The 21,166-nt window shown below is 41.3% G+C and overlaps 1 protein-coding gene across 12 annotated transcripts in view; it reads left to right on the top strand.

The window, feature by feature from the left end:
* STX18 (syntaxin 18) overlaps positions 1 to 21,166 on the top strand; it is a 127,548-nt gene that overhangs the window by 44,270 nt on the left and 62,112 nt on the right. The window contains exons 1-2 of one of the 12 annotated variants that reach the window (XM_070262716.1): positions 10,880 to 11,160; positions 11,440 to 11,560. The exons of 9 other annotated variants lie outside the window; for them this stretch is intronic. In XM_070262716.1, coding sequence (XP_070118817.1) covers positions 11,540 to 11,560 — 21 coding nt within the window. In that variant the 5' untranslated portion in view covers positions 10,880 to 11,160; positions 11,440 to 11,539. Of the gene's footprint in view, positions 1 to 8,289; positions 11,561 to 13,119; positions 13,246 to 21,166 lie in introns of those variants that run through there. 2 more of the 12 variants (XM_070262717.1, XM_070262721.1) reach the window with 2 other exon arrangements.

Below are 21,166 nucleotides of genomic sequence, written 5' to 3'. Positions count from 1 at the left end.
CTCCACTGATGATGCATCATAAACATCTTAGAAATTGAAAGTCTGTGCTCTTTAGTGGCCTATTGTCCACTAATCCTGGGAATTCAGCCTGCGTCTCTGAGTGCTAAATCAGAGATCACACGGTATCCTAAACCCACGCCCAGGAGGCCTTGTATAGACCCTTGTGCAGGGGCGTGGTTGGGGAGCCCTGTTGTCCTCTTGGCCCCCTGGCCCCGTGGAGCCTGAGGGGAGTCTGGGCGATTGCTCTCTTGCATATCTAAGATGCTCCTCTCCTAATCTAGGTCCTGGAGCTGGGATGGCAGGCCTGACCACAGTCCTCAGAAACTGCACTGGTTGAATGCTGGTTTGGTAGAATTTATTTCTGTGTAGAACATTAAGAAGCCAATTCTTACTTTGGCTAGGCACTCTAGTTAAGTCCTCTCGATGCAGGCTGACTTGTCCTGGCGATATGGAGGAATCTTCCCCCTAACCCTGACAAGGGGCCTGTGAGGCCCTGCTTCCCACACCCGTTATTTAGCTCTTTCAAGCAGCTGTTCTTTCTGCACCCTAAGTGCTTAAGGCTTCCAGAATTTGAGTCTCCTGTGTGATTCTGTGGTTTAATGTGGCTAATGGTAGGTTTTTAAAAATTCCAAACCCATAGTACAATAGTTATTTAGCATGGAAAGAGTTAGCGATGAAATGTCAATCTTCCTACCCACAGTTGTGTAGGGCAGCATCATTTTGTGTGGGGCTTAGAATATTATGCTCCAAAGCTACTGCTTTTAAAACAGCACAGATATCCCAGGCTCAGCTCCGCCTCCCTAGCAGGAAGGCTTGGGCTAGCTCAGTGGGTGGTGTGGGAGGTGGGCCTTGGATTGGAGAGGGGAGAGCTGGCAAAGCAGGGACAGCATTGAGGAATCCCCACTGTTGAGGCTGCTGGGATGAGCAGGAGGGGCTGGATTTAGGAGCCATTTCAGATGTAGAGTCTGTAGGACATGCTGATGGCTTGGCTGGAGTGGTTCAGTGGGAGGCAGTGATCAGCTGTGGGGTCACGGCCTGAGAAGACGGTGATGTTCTCATGACTAACTCACAGCTAGCTGCTACCACAGGAACAGTCAAGGGTCTCCCTGGGCCAGGTTCTGAGATGGGGGATTATCAGGACGTGAGAGGCCTCAGCAGTTTTTGGACGCTGTTTCATTTTGCCCAGGCATCTGTTTTTTTCCCATACCTCACCCCTCTGGTTGCTGTTTAAGAAATCAGAGTTCGTCTCACTTAATGGCAGCCTTGGGCAGTCCCTCTGACTCTCAATTTCTTCATTTTTTAATTGAAGATCTTATATTATTTGCTTTACCTTTCTCTTGGGAATATAAAGAGTGAATGAAAAAGAAACCTTGTTTTCGAAAGTATGTATGACAAAGCGATCTTGATGAAAGTACACTTATTTAAGGAAATGTGAATCAACTATGGGATAAAGAAATCACATAATCTGATAATCACAGATGTTCTCATTTACTGTCCCCATGTTTCAGACGAGGACAATTTTGAGTCCATAGTGTGTATGTTGACAGGTAGCAGCACTGTGCTCTGTCATTTTATTCTGAACTCTCACATGCACTTTAACTTGTTCCGTTTCTTTACACTAGGGTACTGTGAGGACCTCCTTTTTTAAAAAAATCTTACTTGTTACAGTTTACTCAACTGATTATTTTTCCTAAAAATGAATTTTATTTTGTTCTTTTCCCGTTTAAAAATTCACACACAGGGGTGGAAGAGCTGGACCTGGACTGGCATAAGGTTACCATTTAATTTTTGCATTTAAACATACAATTTAAACATGAAAGAAAGAAAGAAAAAAGAAAAGCTCTCATCTTCTGTCACCACCTTCTGTAAGAGAACATTTAACACTGTTGGCTTACAGAAGTTTCTTTGCTGGGCATTGAGGGCCTTTCCAGCCTTTGCATAATACTTGTTATATGCCAGGCTCTTTTTCTAAACCCTTTGCAGAAAATAGCCCATTTTCTCCTCCTCCACACTATGAGGTATATACATGGGAAGAAACTGAGGCAAAGATAGGTTAAGTAATTTGGGAAGGGCCACACAGCTAGTGACTGTGAGAGCCTGTATTGGATCCAGGCAGTCCGACTCCCAAATCCAGTCTCGTGTGCCTGCACCGTCAGTGGTTCTCAGCCCTGCTGGTACGTTAGAATCATCTGGGGAGCTTGCGGAGAGGTCCAGGGGAGAGAGAGAGAAATTTTACTGGGCCCTACCTGAGACCAGTCAAATCTTCCCTCTTCTCCCATTTCCAAGGTCCAAGGTCAGTCTCTCCCTGTTTTTCTCGTCCCCCATACCCTTTCCTTCCCCTGATTGAATGGCATATGTAGGGTGTTTAATGGCCTTTTGCAATTAAGGGCATACAGCTTTATGGTTTGGCCCTGTAAGCTAGGGCCCATGGAGATAGGGACATATGACTTCCTGCCTGTGCATATCCTGCCCAGTGCCCAGCACAGCATTTTACGGGTGCACAGCACTTGATTATCCCTAAGTGGATGATTTGATATATTGGCATTTTGCATTGGGGAGATCCCATGATATAGGGAAAGAGCGTGGATAATTAATTGGACAGATCTAATTTTACCAACTCTAGCATATCTGAGCCTCCATTTTCTTACCTGTAAAATGAGAAAGGTGATAATGTTAGAGGATTGTTGTGAAGATTAAATGAGATATGTGAAAATATGAATATACTCTGTCATGTGGTAGGTGATAGAAATAAATGCTAAATTCTTTCCTTTGTAAATTAAACTTGGATATGAAAAATTGCTTGAAAGTATACTATTCAGTTTTTGGTCAAATGCAAGAAGTCGTGGAATTTCTGGAGCTCAAATAGACCTTAGGGGTCAGGGAATGCCTTGTCTCCATTTTACAAGCAAGGAATTGAAGCACAGAGAAGTGACTTGACCAAGGGCACACTATGAGCCCAGATGTAGTCTTTGTGTGGAATTTGTATGGAATTCTGTGCCAGTGTACGAAGAGGTGCTTAATCCATGCTTTGTTGCTACTGTGATTAGTACTATCTTTTACTTTGCAGCATTTGCATTATCACCTCAGGGTACTCTCGTGTATGTTATGTGACCCTCCAGACAACTTTGCAAGCCTGGGATAGCTGGCCACAGTGTAAGCTTTGCCCGTTAGATAAAATCCTAATTTGCCCGTTAGATAAAATCCTAAAAGAGCCCGCCATGGAATATGGGTTAAGGAAGTACAAGGAAAGAGTCTATATTTACAACTTGTTGATTTTTCTTGCATGAGAGGGAGTAGAGTTGAAAACATACAAACAAGGAATTATTGAAAGCCCATGAACCTCTTTCAAGTTCTTGTGTTTTCCATGAAAATGAGGCTCTTGTATCTTTCATAAGTTCTTGCATGTGTCAGGTTAAACACAGAGGAGAAATGAAGTTATTCCAACTATGCTTTAGGACGTTGATTTTTTTTACTAAACATCATATTGTAAAGGCTTCAAAAGGGCATTATGCTTTGAAATTATTTTTAAACTAAACATTTTCTATTGATGCTTTAGAATAGATTTTTAGATTTCTGTCATTGTTGATTACTATAATTTGAATTAAAAGTAAAAAACAGTTCATTGACACATAATATATATTGTTTAATTTGGGGACTAATTGTTAGGGAAGTATGCAGCCTGTAGTGAAGACAGTAAGATGTGTCGTTTTCTAATATCTGAATCAAAATTCTTGATTCCTGTTCTCCCCATGAAAACTTTTTTTTTCTGTAGAGGAATAGTTTTTAGAATACCAAGGTGAACACGCTTGGATGTCAGATACAGTGGAAACTGCCTATTCTTATCGTTAGAATTCCTCATCATTTTCTATTCCGTTTTGCAACTCATTACATATACCAAGATGTCTTGATTCTCCTAAATGCTTGGGAAATTTTTCCTTTGTAGTACTGTGAAATTAGCCTTGGACAGTGTGGGGAGGAAATGCCTGTGTCTTTGCCAACGAGTGGGGGTGCTTAGAGAAGATGATGATAAATGTTAAGCATTCTTAGCAGCGCCCAAACCCATGTGAAGAAATACCTATTTCAGGCCTCTTCAAAGACTGCTTGTCTGAGAACAGAAATGTTTGTAGTTTGGACTTTACTTGGTGTTTACAATATACTGTGTGATCACTTTACAAATATTTAGTATTTGTTTTTTGACATGATATCACTTTCTTTGTTTTCTGATTCTACACTAAGCTCTTAACCTTTTTTGTTTTTATCTCATTTTTTAGAAAAGACCAAATGGGTAGGTTTTAAAAAATATAGTGGAAACAGAATGTGGCTTAACTTTTAAAATTATTCATTATGTAGAGAAAAACCTGAAGCTATAAAATGTAAATCTCATGAGAGTTAATCAAATTTGTTAGTACACAGATTTCATCAAAACATGAATTTCATAAGCCTTGAAAACTTTGACGTTTTAAAAATGTTTGAGGAGTTTGTCTTTACCATCTCTGAAGTGCGTACACTGTTTCAGCCCACTCCCGAGGAGGAGAGTGGTGCGGAAGAGCCGGGCCGACTCCCCCAGGCGTCCCGGCTGGGTTCTAAATCTGCAATAAACTTCTTAGTCATGTGGTGATAAGCAGAAGGGAACATGTCTCTGTTTTGGTACGTGTGAAATAGAAAGTGATAGTGATCACAGGAATGAAATTTGAGTTATGATGTGTTGATGGATCTTCATATTAAGGCACGGTGAATGATATTTTCGGTTTCTTAATGAAAACAAAGTGAGTTCCGCTGTGAGTGATTCTCCTAATTGTTTCTGTTCTGTTCTTTGCTTGCTCTTTTTCTGATCACACTTAGATAATCTACAAATACTGTTCGGATCCTGTGTGTTTCACTTTCTTTTCTTACTAAAAGTTTTCAGTGGACGTATTCGCCGAGCAAATCTTTTCCAAAAAAGTGTTGAACTTTCTATGCACACAAATTCAATAGTCAATTAAACATGTGTTTGATTAATTTATCACAAAGTGTGCCACCATGAGTTAAAACAGTTCTACTTTGTGGAAAGTTCTTTCTGTATAAAAGAGGGTCCTTATTTCTAAGAGCAGAGCTCTGATTTTAATTAAATAAAGAGCATTTTATGCAATTTTTTTCTAAAGCTTAAGATTAATTTCTATGGTTACTAGGGATATAAATCTCCAGATTGCCTTAAAACAAAGATTTTTGTTCAGGAGAGAGTTGACAGCTCCCTTTAAGAGAAGCTATTACTTAATTTTACCTTCCTAAGTTTAAACACATAAAAATATTTGTAATGATACCCCAAAGGCATCATAAAAATGTAAAATAATTGTACTCTAAAATATCTAAAATTACAGGAAATAGGCCTCATTTTAAAAAATGAACTGGGATTCCTGGCTGGGGAACTGGGGTGTGACATACTTCAAAACCAGAATCTCTTGTCAGGAGACTCTTTTTTTGATGGTAAAAAAATCTTTTCTGTTGCCCATCATACAAACTTTAGGTTCATTCTATTAGGAAATATTTCTTTATAGTTTCATTATCTTTAACGTATATCACTGTAAGGATGTCTTAGATCCCCTTTGAGAGACAAATTTTTGTGTCTAGAATTAAATGGCATCACTTGGCTTGTGGCTTGACTATGTCACAGTTACCCTTCAGACTGTTTTTAATGGTGATTTTAAAAAGTGCATAGCCCAGTTTTCTAAGCAGCTTTGAACAAGGGCAGCATAAATAGTTTCCAGTGTTTTACTTACCCAAAGTGTACTTCCTCTTTCAGTAGATAATGTTAACTGGTAAATTGTTCCCAGGTTAAAAGTTTGTTCTGTTTTAATAAATGTAGTGCAAAATCTATAATAGAGATGCTTAAAGGAAAATACTTAACTTTTTAAGTAAATGAATTAATGCTTATCCTCTTTTCCACTTCAGTATTGTAGTATCAGTTCTTTTGCTATTTACATTTACTAAGATTTTAATTGGATCTTCGTTTTATTAGGAAAAGTGAAATAGATTTCACTTTCACAATAGATTTATAAAATATTCAGACTGAAGTTTTAAAAGAAATGGCATTTCGTGTGTAATATGGATGCCGTTGAGACTACATGTGCATGTAGGTTAAAACATGCCTGATCCAGAAATGCTTTATATTAAAAGAGTTTATATTTTGGGAGCAAAATGGGGGAAAGAAAACTACTTTCTCTCTTTTTTTAAAAAAAACAAAACAAGAAAATTAAGTTGAATGCAGATATTGAAAGTGCTGTAAGCTGAATGTTTGAGCAACAAAAGTAAACACTGATTATTGCAAATGTACATTTGGACCAATTTACTTTTATCTTTCAAGCAAAACATTTCCCACAGTTTTTGTGGGTTTTTATTTAAGTTGGGAAAACTTTGGAAGTTTGTGTGAAAGTATAAATAAGTTTGGGAAAGTCATGATTAGAATTTGGTAATAAACATGCAAAAGCAAATTGGGAAACTCTATTAAAGTCAGATGTAACATTTAATAATATTTTCTCTAAAAACTCATTTTCAGAGAGAAGAATAGTGGTTTATGTGGATCTGGAACAAACACTTTGGCTGTAATTAAAAACAAGGGTTAAATATGAATTCTTCAACATGGATAAAGTTTTGCTCTTCTTTTTTTTTTTTTTTTAAAAGAACTTTAGTGATTGTTCTAAGCGTCTCCAAAATGCCCCTTTCCAATTATGGGCACAGAAATTACATATGTATTTATCGATTCCAGTTAAAAAACAAAATACATACTTAGTTGCCAGGAAAACTTTATTTTTTACAAAATAAGCATTAAATTTTAGCATATAGGGAGATTCTTAATTTTGCAAGGAGGAAAAAATCTTTCAGCTGGTTTAATTATTGAAATAGACCATAATATAGACTATAAATCGAAGTAAAATTTAAAAACCTTAATCTAAAATTTTCTTTAAATCTCATTGTTGGAACACTAACCTCACTAAACTAACAATTGAAAATTGGCATTTTATTTTTAGTTGCTTATAGCCCAATTCTTGGGGAAATTTGTCCATTTTTTACTGTAATGGTACCATAAATGTTGAACGATATCACTTTATCAGTTATTACATATAGACACTTTTGAAATGGTGGTCATGCCAACATCTGATCAGTTACCCACTATTGCTATAGAGTTTCGAAGGAGTTCTTGAACATTGTCAGGTTTTACTTTCCTTTCTTTAGTACATTACTACATGTGTCCCTTAAAAGACACTGTGTGTGTGTTTGGGGGGCAGTTGGTGTTACATTTTGATGACAATTTTATTGCTTGCAAATTGCTATGTGATTTTAACTGAAATTCATCGCTATGATAAGAACAGAAATTTTTATATGCATGGTGTTTCAAGTGCTTTACCTAATGATCTGAAAAACGTTAAGAGGGGCTTAAATTGTATATACTGGCTTTACTTTTAAGCTTTCAAACTGAGTTGTGAATATAAAACTTCAAAATAAGAGTTAAATTTTGTGTGTCTAGGTATAGCAGTAAAACTTAAAAGTAGGTTGAAAAGATATAATTTGACCCTCAACATCCAGATCTGTCATCTACAGCTTGGTATCTAACCATTATTTTTTTAGTTATTTTACGTACAGATTTTTCTCTAGCAAATGTGTATTAGGAACTAGTTATTTTATGTTATTTGGAACACTTAAGTAAGAATTTTTATCAGGCTAGTCCCCATTTTATAAAACTTTAACAGTTAATTTGCTACAGTTTTTTTAAATCCTGGAAACCACTAAATTTTATTTATTTTTTTCAAGCAAAGAGGATGTTAGAATGTCTGTAACTGATTCCTAGAAATAATATTTTCTGCTTTTTTTTTTTTTTGCATGTGTACAGAGGTACTTTGTTTCGTGCCTTATTCACTCCAAAGAAGACTGTAATGAGGGAAAGGAAGCTGTGTTTTTTGAGGACAGGGAATGATGAAACAAGGCCCTGGATTTTGCTTGGAATGTGAATATTTGCGTGATCGATGGAGGGCAGCACGCTCTGCATTTTATTCCCATTCACTTGGCGGAAAGATGACTTTGGGGGCCGGGCCGTATCTTGTTACCAAGCCCTCTTTCAGAGCTTCGTGATAAGATGCACATTGATTCCTTTGCTTTTATTTTTACTAACAGAGAAAAAAATGTTTCGATAGAGCAAACCCGTATTATACTTGGGGAGTTCGAATGTTATCAGTGTTTTCTGTTGAATGTAAACTCTTGACGTCTACTGAGCAGTATGGAAGTTGAATGTATGTTCTCCCTTTGTACCGCCCGCAGTTGATTTCGCTCTTCTCTTTGCTGATGGGAAGCAGAAACTGGACAAGGTAACAGTTTTGATGATGAGATTCGAGGCAGCCAGGCTGACTGTCTCCTGGCTTTTAGAGAACCTTATAAGCTCAGGGCTACCCCCTCCCCTGTTTAGATATTACTTGCTCTTTTGAGTTTCAGATTACAGGAGCAATTGATCTGCATGACCTATCTTAAGAACTTTAACTTTGCAGTGGAAACTTAAACCAAATGTATATCCTCAAGAGACAAATCATCTTAAAACCAGGCTGTTGTCATCTTGACGTAATGTACTGTTCACCGAGGAGAACACCAGAATGGTAGAGAGCACCACCTAGTGGACAGGAACTGTACTTGCTGCGATGGGTAGAAGATTTAGAGAACTGGCTTGCAAATAAGAGAGGTTTTATGTATCTACCCAGGGCTGGGATCCCAGGAGAATGAGACGGGGAGCAGTTGTGATATGTCGGTTTTATTTGTGGTTTTCCCAGTTCTGTAGATGTATGTGCTGGTCCTTGCCATCCTCGCAAACATTTTCTCCTTATAGTTGGTGTTATAATTAAAATAAAAAGATCATTTTTTTCATGTCAATAGGGCAGCATTAAGTCTTTGGGGATTTCATGTGTTTGGGTGTATATGTTTAGCCTTTGGGTAGAACCTGTTTGTTGCTACAAACTTTATACCCTCTTGCTAATCTGTTCACCTTATGAGAGGGGGAGCTGCTGCTCATTATCAACTATGGATCATAAATTCTTGGCTGCTTGTTGAAGAGAGTGTGTGCCTTTGGTGTATACTAAAAAATGGGTAAAAATGGTGCGAGAAAACTTCATATTTTAAAAAAACCTTTAACACATCATGACCACCAGCTTTAGGTATGTATAGCTGTTCCTTAATGTTTATTTTAGAATGACAAATTCTTGGTAAAATGTATCACTCCTTCAACAGACATTTGTTGAGCTAGGAACCTTGCCAGGGTTTGGAAATTCAAAATTAACACGACAGAGTTCCTTTTGGAAATAGAGTTTTTAAAAGTCTTTTACTCCTTTACCACAAAAGGGAGTGAACATACTCCTGGGATGTGGAACGTACTACAGTGGAGTATGACTGTGTTTATTTGCTTAGTATTTTCTGCCATGACTGGAAGAATTTAGAAGACGTTTAGCAAGTGCTTTTGGAGAAGCTGATAAATAAAATTGGTGGCTTCGTTTTAATGAGTTCGGTGTGGGGGAGTTGTAGAAGGCCGGAGGATAACGCTGCTTTGCTTTGTTCTTCAGCTCAGGTTTTATCCTGGAAGAGCCCAAGCTTGGAGGCGCAGAGTGAAGAGTTTAAGAGCACAGGCTCTGGAGTCAGTTTTGGAGTATGGACCTTCACTTTTCTCCTTGCCAGCTGTGTGACGTTGGCAAGTTACTTAATGGCTCTGTGCCTTAGTTTCCTCAACTGTTTTCTTGTTTGTTATGAGAATTAAATGAGGTCATCTATGCAACAAGCTTAACTCAGTGCCTGACATAAACACTGAATATTTATGATGATGATGATGATGACGACGATGACGATAATGATAACGATAACAATGACAGCCATGAATTAGTGGTTCTCTTCCATCTCTCCCCTTTTCTCTGTGTTGTAAGGCAGATGTATGAGTGGTTATCACAGTGCACTCAGTCTTCCCCCACACCTCAGGCCCCAGGGTCCCTGCTGCCTCTGCCCATCCCTTGGTGTGACTGGTTGGTGTTACTGTGCAGACAGCCTCTGTGGACGGATGGCCAGCGGCTGTCCCTTGGTGCTGAACTGGAAGTGCTTCTTTACGCACAGCAGCTTTACAGAAAGGTTGTACCCTTCTGTGTTTGGTGTTTGTTCCTTTGTTTTTTGAACCATCTTTTGTGATCAGAGGTTCTTAACCTGAGCTCCAGTGAACCAAGTGTCTCTAAAGTTCAAAATGATAGGCAGGAAGTTTTTGTATTTGTGGGAATATTCATTTTCTTAAGAGAAGAGATCAGATAACGTGCTTTTGTCAGTCTCAAAGGCGTCTGTGCTCAGAGAAAAGGTCGAGAACATACTTTAGATGTTCATGATTCTTTCTGGAAGGCTACTCAAGAAGTTAAAAATATAACCCCCTCTAGAAAATGAAACTCAAATTTGAATTTTACACTATTTGTTATGTAAGATAAATAGATAGTTTTAAAGGCAGAGTTGAGATTTTAATTTGAGGAAATCAGATATAAACAGAATGTTTTTTCCTCTCGCCCCTCTTGTCAAAGTTCTGAAGAATAATAAGAACAAGGAAAAGTTAAGAGTATAGGCTCTGGGTAGACTCCCTGGTTTCAAATCCAGCTCCACTGCTTATTTCTTACGACCAGACTTTCCAAGATTTGACAGCTGAATTGCCCTAAGTCAGAAAACCTTAATTGAGGATCCCCAGTATGTGGATCCTTAGGATCATGCTTGAAACTTTGGAAAGCATAAAAGGAATGAAAAGAAACCAGCAGGGTTTGGTCATAAGGAACTTTCAAGTTGATTTGGACACCAAAAAGTTATCTTGGAATTTCTGATTCGAAAGGACCTTCTTGTATAACCTTTGCAGCGTGCAGGTGAGGAATCTAGGCCCAGAGCAGTGACTGAGGCCTGGAACTGGCTACAAGTCCCAGAAGCTCAGTGTCCCCCTCCCTTCCTGGAGCTGGCCGTTCACCACACCTTCTGCTTGGATGCATATTGTGTTTTCCAAAAGAGCAAAATGGATACAGGCTGCCTGTGAAGTGCAAATGTGAACGGTGGTCCCAGCACAGGCATGTGGCGAAGCAAGAGGAGAGTACCCACATGGAGAAAAAGGAAGGTGATGCAAGCAGAGGAAACATACCGAGGAGAGTGAGTTGGGGTCCAGGGGAGGGGCAGACCGTCCACTGGAGGTGCATCCCACAGCGATGGGACTGGCAGGTTAACTGTGTGCTTGGCAGAAAAGAAACGCCCATGTCAACAGGGCCTCTTGTCCACTCCACATGTGAGTGCCGCAGGGTAAGGGAGCCAGCTGTGCATGGCTGTTGCCTTCCTTGTTTATGTTTTCCTGGGGCCTCTTCTAGTAAGAGTGTGTTGCCTCACTGCCTGTGATTCTAGCATCTTAAGAATAAGCATTTTCACTCTCCTCAGTCTCCTGAACTCACTTCCTCTGATGCACAACTGAAGAAAGAGTGATCTGTTCCTGCTCTGGGGGAAACGAGCTGCTTTGAGCTCATTGGAAGAGTGTGTGATGGAATCCAGTGTGGCCTTTGTAAGTGTCTTCTGGACTGTGTGTGCTCTTCACCTTATGCACTAAAGTTAAGCTTGACTTGAGGTGTGGCTCTGCTGTGGAGGTGGTATAGCAGGACAGCAGAGCACTTGTCCAAGTTCAGCTCTTTTTGGGAGCTGTTTGTACCCAGGTGAGTTGTCCCCAAGCTGCTTTCAAGAAAGCCTCTTTCAGATGCCCCTCATCATGGAACTGAGCCTGCATCAGTTGGCCACCCCCACTCCTCATGGTGCTCGTTGCTCTGTGCCCTTACCTGCCTTTGCTCCTAACCTTTGATATAGGTGGAGGCTGCCCATTGCCATCAAGGCAGTTAAACTTGGACTCTGCACCCAGACTCTCTGGGGCCAAGTTGTGATATATCACTGACATGCTGTGGAACCTTCGGCAGCGTGTTTGACCTCTCTCTAGGCTTCAGTTTCCTTCTCTTTCATGGAATAATAGCAGTACTTACCTCATAGGTTAAATAAGTTAAATATGTGTAAAGCCCCTAGAATCATGCCTGGTATTCAGTAAGCACTCCATAAATGTTAACTACTAGTGTTACCACCACCTGTCATTCAGTGATGCTGGATTTGCACCAAATCCAGTTTATTTTGTTGTTCTGACTTGACAGCTTTTCACTCTGCTTAGGGCTGCAATTTTGGGAATGACCTAGGTCATGGCCCTTTAGCGTGGCCCAGGTCCCTACACCTCCCCTTCCATCCGCTGCCATGTGGCAGTCCACAGACCAGGCTAACCCCACCTCCTGAGTGAGTCTTAGTGATGAGGGGAGAGCAGGAGAAGAAAATTTAAAATGATTGAGCACCTACTGTGTGCCAGACACAGTGTCAGACTATTTAATTGTTTTCATTGACAACTTATAGTCCCCTTCAGTGTTATTATTATTATTATTTTTTCTTTTGAGGAAGATTAGCCCTGAGCTAACTACTGCCAATCCTCCTCTTTTTGCTGAGGAAGACTGGCCCTGAGCTAACATCCATGCCCATCTTCCTCTACTGTATACGTGGGACGCCTGCCACAGCATGGCTTTCGCCAAGTGGTGCCATGTCTGCACCCGGGATCCGAACTGGCGAACCCTGGGCTGCTGAGAAGCGGAACGTGCGAACTTAACCGCTGCGCCACCGGGCCGGCCCCTCCTTCAGTGTTATTATTGTTTCAAGTTTATACATCAGAGATTAAAGCTCGAAGTTGTTAAATGGTTTGCACAAGGCCATATCAGTCGTAAGTGGCAGGGCTGTGATTGGAACCCTGGTCTGTATGAGTCTGTCGTTCGTGCTTTACATTAAAGATACTGAGAAGAATGCAACACACATGCACACTCTACACACACAGCCTCTACACACATGGTCTCTGCATACATACTCTATACACAGCCTCAGACCAAACAGGGTTTGGATTGAGTCTGAAAAGCAGTGCAGAGCCATGGGAGGTCCTTGGGCTGGAACTTCCTGTTCTGTTTTACCCTCCTCCCTTCCTCTCTTCTTTGTTACTCCCTCCTTAATGTGCCTGGCCCATCCTGGGTCTTACGTATTTGTCAAGGGAACAAATGAAAGAAAGATTTCCAAGCACACAGAAATGAAAGTAGTGATGATTACCCAGCAGAGGCTCACGGAGCACGAGCCATGTCCCCCTAGTCTTACTGTGCACTTTTGGATCGAGTTGCTGGGCAGGTAGGTGAGGAGAATAGCTAATTTCAAAGTCCATGATATTTTTGTGGAGGAAACATTTTCTTAAATGGACTGAATATTTGGACTATGAGGGTGTCTGTGACTAGTTGAGTTGGTTGTCCACAGGACGGGTGTATAGCTCCATGCTTCCTTTTCAGCCCTGTTTTCATCTCATTTTTTTAATTGATGATTTTTAGTTACAGCTTTCTTTAATGGCACAATGATCAGAATGGTAAATGACAGGAGGCCAGGGTCAAATATGGGTATTTTGAAGATATAGCTTATCAGTAGCAGTCATGGAAAAGATGATTTTAGTTCATGTTGTCACCTTGACTTAGTGACATGAAAGCGAACATGCTCTTAGGTGGCATTAATAGAAGCCCAGAGGCTAGAACAAGGGAGGTGATGGTTCTGCTCTCTCTTTGCTCCCTGTTGACACACATAGTATTGAGTCCATTCTTGGAACCAGCTTTGATTTTTGAGGCTCATAAATTGCTACATTTAGAGGAAAGTAATAAGTATGGTGAGAAGCTGCAAGTGTATTTCATGTAAAGAATTCTCGAGGGGATTGGGAATGCTTAGAGAAAAGAGAAGTCTCTGATGTAAGGAGCACAGTAGCTGAACTCAATTCAGAGTGAAAAGAACTTGGTGCTATTTAAAGTGGAATTGAGGAGGGATGACCTGGAAGAGGCATTGGGCTCCCTACCGTGCTGCTCCTCAAACAAAGTTGGTCAGTGTGTTCCAGGCCCTTGTTGGTCTTGAGCATCCAGGAAGGCAGATAGTGGCTTGCTTTATGCTCTGTGCATCTTCTAACATGTGGTGGGCAAACAGAAAGGTCAGAGAAGCCAGGAGTAGACTGAGCTTTGAAGATGGAAGGAATATGCTAGCAATGCCAAATAAATGTAGTTTGGGGAGCTAGAAGAATGGGAATTAAAATGTTTGAGTAGATTAAAGTTTGATCATGAAGACAATGAGATATAAAGAGGAGGTTGGGGCCAGAAGGAGTGAGGAGGCAGAAGTTGAGAACATGATATAGGCTTCTGCTTTTTCTTCAGGTTTAAGGGTCCTAGACCTGTTTTAAAATGGGTGTTGCGTTGAGCTTCATGGGTCATTAACCGCTGTATGGTGCTACCCAACTTTTGAAATTAAGTCATGAGTTCTTTCGTTGTGTCATTAACACTAAGAATGCAAGATTTTATTTTTTTAATTTCTGAGTTTCTTAAAAGGGGTTAGGAGATTAATATTAGAAAAGATCAATACTTTTCAGGTTGTTAGAAAGTTAGTTGCTGACATCGGAAATTAGCCCACCAAATTCATCCCAACTAGTGTTATTTGTCCTTGTCCCCTCTGTTTAAGCATCCCTATTGTCTGCTACTCAAGATCTGAGAAGCTGGAATAGAAGGTGAAAGTAGAAAAATCCATCTCTCTTCTCTTTCATGCACCTATTTCTCTCTCTTAAAAACATTTGCAGAATTCTGCAAGCTGCAACCCACTGAGGTTGGCATTGGTTCTCAACAAAAATCCAAACAGGTTATCTAGCTACTGATTACAGTTTCCCTTACATCAAGATCACCTTATGTCTTTTGTCTAATGAGGTTTCCAGACTGATGGGATAGACCACTTATATATTCCACTAACATTTAAATATTTTATACATATCTATATAGATAATGTGTATAATGCATAGAATATATATGCATTCAACTAACATTTATAACAGATACTTATAGCGTGCCTCAGGGAAGACTTCATGCAGAGAAAGTGAGAAGTGAACCCAGAATGCCATATTTTAAAACCTCCTGGGGCCCAGCACACTTGAGTAGAAGTTTGGCCCGTGAGAAAGAAAACGTTCCAGGCGTAGAGAACAGCAGGTGCCAAAGTGCAGAGGCAGAAAAGAGCAGGCCCCAGCAAAGAGGAGCTCTGAGGGTCTGCAGTGTGGGGTCGGTGCAGGAAGCACAGGACGAGAAGCTGGGTGGTGGGTACCAATTCCTTTGGCAGATGTTTACCAAGTTGAGTGGACAGGCCCAGCTGACCAGTTTAATTTCTTGGTGAAAAAGAAGGAAGAGTCTAAAATGATCTGAGATTTTCTAACATGGGGAGTCGAGAGAGAGAGAGAGAGAGAGAAAGAGAAAGAGAGAGAGGCTCTTTCTCTTTGGGGATAGGTACAGAGAGGACTGGGAGTGAGTCAGGAGGGGTGAGTGTAGGTGGTTAAGTAATTAACGCTTTGGGACATGTTGCTTTTGAGGCACCAGTGGGACACACAGTAGACTTATCTGGAACACAGGCACGAGGCAGGGGCTGGGTGGACATTTCTGTAGATGGTAAATAAAGCTATGGCTGGGAACGAGTGGTTTAGCAAGAATGGGTATGGGCTGAACTTAAGAAAGTTTGAGGTTAGCAAAAGCCAAGGAGGAAGTCTTCTTCACCAGAAGGTGAAGAAAAGTTGGCAGAGGTTTAGGAAGAGAACCTGGAGAGAGTGGGGTCCTGGAAGAGGCGGGAGCGTAGTGCTTCAGGAGGGGCAGGTGAGAGCAGTGGGAGCTTGTGTGAGGCCCGGAAGCTCCCACTATGACTGTCACCCCTCCAGTGCCCTGCATTCGTTGAAGGGTGGCATCATGTAGTAGGGGGGAAGTGACAGGAGGCCAGCCATAGTACTTAACAACTGCCGAGAGGAAAGCAGAAAGCATGGAAGGAGCAGCTCATCGTGTAGCCCCTTCACAGACTCACCGCTGGGACCCAGGGTGCCAGGGGAATGTCTGTGGCCGTGCCAGACCCTTTTGTGGGTGACTAGTCACTGGGGAGCTTCTCTTGCATGGGACGGGACTCGGACAACCCCCACTGTGATTTCAGCAGGGTCGACGCGCTCCAGACGGGTGTTGGTTCTGAACCTTTAGCTGTAATTGGTATGGATGCATTTTTCAATTAGGACTGAAGGGAGTGGATTTGGAATTTAGTTAGTGGGCCTCCAAATTAAACTTGGAAACACAATCCTTGTGAAAAACCATTTTAGCTTATCAGTAGTTGGCAAACATTTATACAACAGCGGTTGTTCTGGCTGTGCCTTTGGCTGCTTACTAAGCTTAACAGCAAGCTGTGTCCACCGATTGAATGAAAAAAATAATGATTTTGTGTTACAGGGAACTTTTTACAATATGCCAGAGGGACCTACTGGAGTCTCTTTAATCTTGAACAATGGTTGTTTCTTGCAGAGGCAAATTATGCAAATCGGTACTTAGTGTTTCATAATCAATCAAGTCTTTGTTGGGAGTGTTGGGAGTGCCAGCAGAACAGAATTCCTATCATCCTAGGGGGGCGGGGAGTGGCTTGCGAGTCAAACCACTGCTGTGATCAGCAAAGGACACTTGTTTCTGCTTTGAACTCTCCCTACAGTTAAAATGCCGTCATCCTTTGAGAAGAATCCCACCGTTTTGTACCAGGGTTTTTGTTTTACAGTTTATCTTGCTTTGGGTAATTTATAAAACACCCACGAAGGAGCAGCTAGCAGGACTGTTCTGTGGGTGACACATGTAAACAAAGCTGGGCCTGCCGCCTGCAGTGGCAGATGGCAGCCATGCTCCCGGAGCTCCCTTTGTGTCGAACCTGCACAGAGTGAAGTATTTTAAAATCTTCTTGGATTCATCCAAGTGCACATGCATAATTTAAAACAATGCCATTTCAGCTTCAGCCTGTGCAGAACAATTAACCTGTAATAATCCTTTGATTCTAGATTAGAAACAGAGAACCAGAGAGATTTTAAAAGCTCTTGGGAAAAAATTGCGATATTTTTGAGAGTTCCCATTATTAGTACAACTATGATACTTGTGTTGCCATCTAGTGGATAACGTGAAGAATGGAGCCAACTTGCTATGTTTGGAGTTTTACCCTACTATTAATTTTTGAAGGAGAAAGAAAATTCAGTTCAGAGCATTAAATCGTTATTGAGGAACCACTTTGGGATGGCATATGCCTGAGCAGCTTACATCAGATAGACATGAAAACACTTCGGAAACAAGACGGTACCATCTCCGAAAAGAGGGTCGTTAGCCTGGCCTGGAAGTGGCAGAGCAGACTTTCAGGAGGTGTGTCGCCTGAGTAGAGTCCTGTGTGTAGGAGTAATTCAGAAGACGGGGACTGGGAGGGAGGGGGCGTTGAACCTGGGGAAGTCAGTCAGCAGGGAGAGGGACACGAGAGCGCTCTGGCGGAGGACTGGGACTTGCTTCTGTGGTGATGGGGAGTCCCTGTACACTTTTAGTCAGGGAGGTATGCGGGGAGATTGATCTTTTTGTTTAAAAGCATTTTTGTCTAATTACAAAGATTGTACATACTAATTGCAGAAAAATTTTAAAGTATAAAAATGTATTAAGAAGAAAGCCAAATCTCTAAATCTTGCCCCCAGACAACCATCAACGTTTTCATCAGCAGTCTTCTAGATTCCGCTCTCTGTATGTGTACAGCTTTAGGTATCATCTCATGTATTGTATGTAAATGGACCACACAGAACATGCTTTGGGCAACCTTGGACCACCCCACCCCTCCCCCGCCCTGCACCCCCAACAATATGCTTGTGGGAAAACCAGGAGTAGTCCCTGAGGTTGGGTCCACGTCAACAGTGCAGATTCACCCATGGGACCAGGTCTCACAGGTACCTATGTTGGGATGTTTTTGTTTGGCCTCTCCTAGTAAAACCTTTATGTACAAGGACAGGTGACGTGAGCATCTTTTTTCCCTGTCAAGTACATCTAATATAGGGACCATACTGCTACTGTTTTATAATCAGTTTGCTTTTATGGTAAATGGTTGTATGGAAAATTTCAATGTCGTGATGATTTGGGAAATTCACCTTATTAAATTATACTTACTTAAAAGTGAATTTGATTTATCTTCAGAGAAAGAAAGGGATGGGTCAGATGAATACCTGTAGTTTTAGAATGGAGATTAAGTAACTCATTTGGTTAAGTATCAGCCTCATGAAGAAGCCAGATCCTGGCTGATCCTGAAGCATGGCTGATAGCTTTCTGCTGTCCCGTAGCTAAAGACAGTGCCTTTCACGTGAACAAGTCATCGCACCATTGGGTACTTTAATCTCAAAATGTTCCATCTACACTTCTGGTGAAAGTAACCCTCAGAGGCCCACCATGCTCAGATGGGAGAGCAGGGTCATCTTTGTGGGTAGACTTGTGGAGACGGACAGCACACAGGCGCTTGGTTTGGGAGTCACAGTCTCTCATTTATTTTGAACCGTTTATATGAAATTTGTTACTTCAGTGTTTTCTCATCTGTAAAATGAGATTATAATGTGACAAATTGAAATGGCAAGCAATAGGATATATTGGAGTATATGAGGAAGCCATTTGGTATAAACCTAATTCGGCCTGACTTTGTTTTTTCCAAAAGGGCCTGACTGTGGCCATTGAGCATGCATTGTATGTCTGCTTAGACATTTTGAGATAAAGGTGCAACTTCCCTCCCCCTCCCAACAATGGCATCTCCTTAAAGATTAAGCATCTTTCTTTAGGCTGGGAACTGATTGCAGCGTTCATCTGTGACCGCCCAGCTCGAGGCAACAGACCTGCCAACCTGCGACGTTCACTGAGACAGCAGACCTATCTGCTGTTTCCATCAATCGCTGTGCTGACAGAGCAGCCTCGTGACTACTGTAAAAGGGACATTTCAATCATATGTGAAACATACCCTTTGAGGGTATATAACCACCCTGTATACCCCCACTTCTTTGGAGTGCTCTGTTCCTTTGTGGAAAGACTCTCCTGGGTTATAATCTTCAGATTTAAGCTCAGAATAAACTCACCCAAATTTTCATTTATAGATTGGTTATGGATTATTTTCGTCAACAAATGGAACCTATCCTATAGGGTTGTTAGAAGAAGTAACTGAGATAATGGATACATAGCATTTAGATTGGTGCCTGCCACGTAGTATACACTCAGTAAAAGTTGGCTGTTAACCTTAAAAAGAGGTTTTCACATATTGAGGGCTATGGGATAACTATGAGGGTTCAAAACTGATTCGGCTTATATGAAAAAGCCTGATTTATGGCCTATCAAACATACATTGTACATCTGCTTAACCATTAAAGTAAAGAATGCACTCTCTTAAGATAAGAATGCAGACTTCTCCTCCTCCCCCTACTGGTAACTCCCAGATCAGTCCCTTTCCTGACATCACAGTCCTGTTGACCTGCTAATTTGCAGCTGAATACCTCTTTGAAATTTTGATGAAAATGTATCCTGGGTGTGTTTAACGTATGTTCTTTGTTCTAAAAAGATATAAGACTGTACTGAAAACCATGCTTCTCCAGAACGCTTTCTAAGACCTTCCTGGGTTATAGTCCTCATTCTCGCTCAAGTTAACTCACCTTGTTCCTCTTATCTATAGGATGGTTATTGGTTATTTTGCGCTGATAAGTTGTGCTACTACCATTTTTTAAAAATAATTTTTACTGCCCTCTCTTTGTAGTGAAGCCCTGGGAGATTAAGCAACTTCCTGAAAATTACGGTTGGCAAAGGTTAAACGAGTTTAGGGGAGCTTATAAAAAGCACTCCTGTCTTCCCAGTCCAATTCTGGAACCACCTAAAAGAGAAGTACAGGAGTCAGAACCTTAAAAAGCCACGCAGAGAACCTAGCTTTAGGTTTGTGGCCAAATGTGAGTGGAACATGGGCCAGAATAGCCCCTCTCTGCTGGCTGGCTGCCGAGCGTGCTCATTCCCTTCTCCAAATCATAAACCAGATAAGTCGCTCCTCTTCCCTCAGAAGAGTGAGTGAAGGCGAAGGAGATAGCCACCAATATTAGTCCAGCTGAAGGCCCTCCACATGACGCCTAAGGAACAAGGAATCAGGTTTCCCTTCAGCAGTAAGTGGTGAGCCAGAGATTGGAAGCCAAGATCTCAGCCAGCTTCCTGGATTTCTTACCCGTCTCTCTTTTCTGCCCTACTCTACCCAAACCTTACACCGAGTCTTTTGCCCAGAGTCTGCTACTCTGCCTATACCCCATCCCGAGTTAAAGGGTAGATAGAGATGAACTTACCTGTGGGGAAGAAAACCAGTCCTGGAGTTGTCGTCCTTACTTGTTTAAACCCTGTGTTGATGATCGATACTCAGAATGAGCTGGTCACCATTGTACAGACTTTATGACTGTCCTCTTTCCTTGCTCCTGTTTGTGGCCCTTCCTCTCAATGTCCCTACGGCCTTGCCAACTCCAAGCCTCCCATGTTGCAAAACGCAAGGCACAGCAGCTGACCTCAGAGGAGACGACTTCGGCCAGTGACAACAGGCTCTTTAGATGTATGCATGTTCCTGCTTTATCATATAAGTGACTTTCAGAATGAGCGCTATATGTGGAAACATTCAAAAACCTTTCTTGCAGATCTTTCTGTATCCACTGTAGTTAAAAACAATTTAAAATCAATATAGACAAATACTCTCACGTGAAACCCAGCTTACATTTCTATGAACAAAAACCTCAAACTGAAGCTCGTTATTAGTGGTTTATTAGTCTTCTGACTGTATAGTATAGAATAAATAACCTAGCCTTTGAGTCATAAAGACCTGTGATCAATCCAGTTCTGCTGCTTAGTAGTCTTATGACCTTGTGTGGGCCTCAGTCTCCATGTTTTTACATCACATGGGAGTAATGTCTCATTTAGCCAGTTGTCACAGGGTGGGTAAGTGCCAGCACGTGTTGAGCAGCTTACACACTGCCTGGCACACACGTGGCTGGTGCTTGGTAAGTGTCACTATTGGGTGAAGTCAAGTGTGTAGTGCATTGTTGAATACAGATAGAAGAAAAAAAGAACAGCTTGACGTCACTCACTCAGATGCTTTGTCTCAGTTCCCTGTCATCCCCCTTGTGAATACTCTACTGGAAAACCACAGTTGTGACCTGTCAAGAATCTGTGCCTAAATTTAGGGG

The sequence above is a fragment of the Equus caballus genome, chromosome 3 (assembly GCF_041296265.1).
Source record: "Equus caballus isolate H_3958 breed thoroughbred chromosome 3, TB-T2T, whole genome shotgun sequence".
NCBI classification, from domain to species: domain Eukaryota; kingdom Metazoa; phylum Chordata; class Mammalia; order Perissodactyla; family Equidae; genus Equus; species Equus caballus.
The sequence above is the reverse complement of the archived record's forward strand: the minus strand, read 5'-3'. Positions and strand labels throughout refer to the sequence as shown.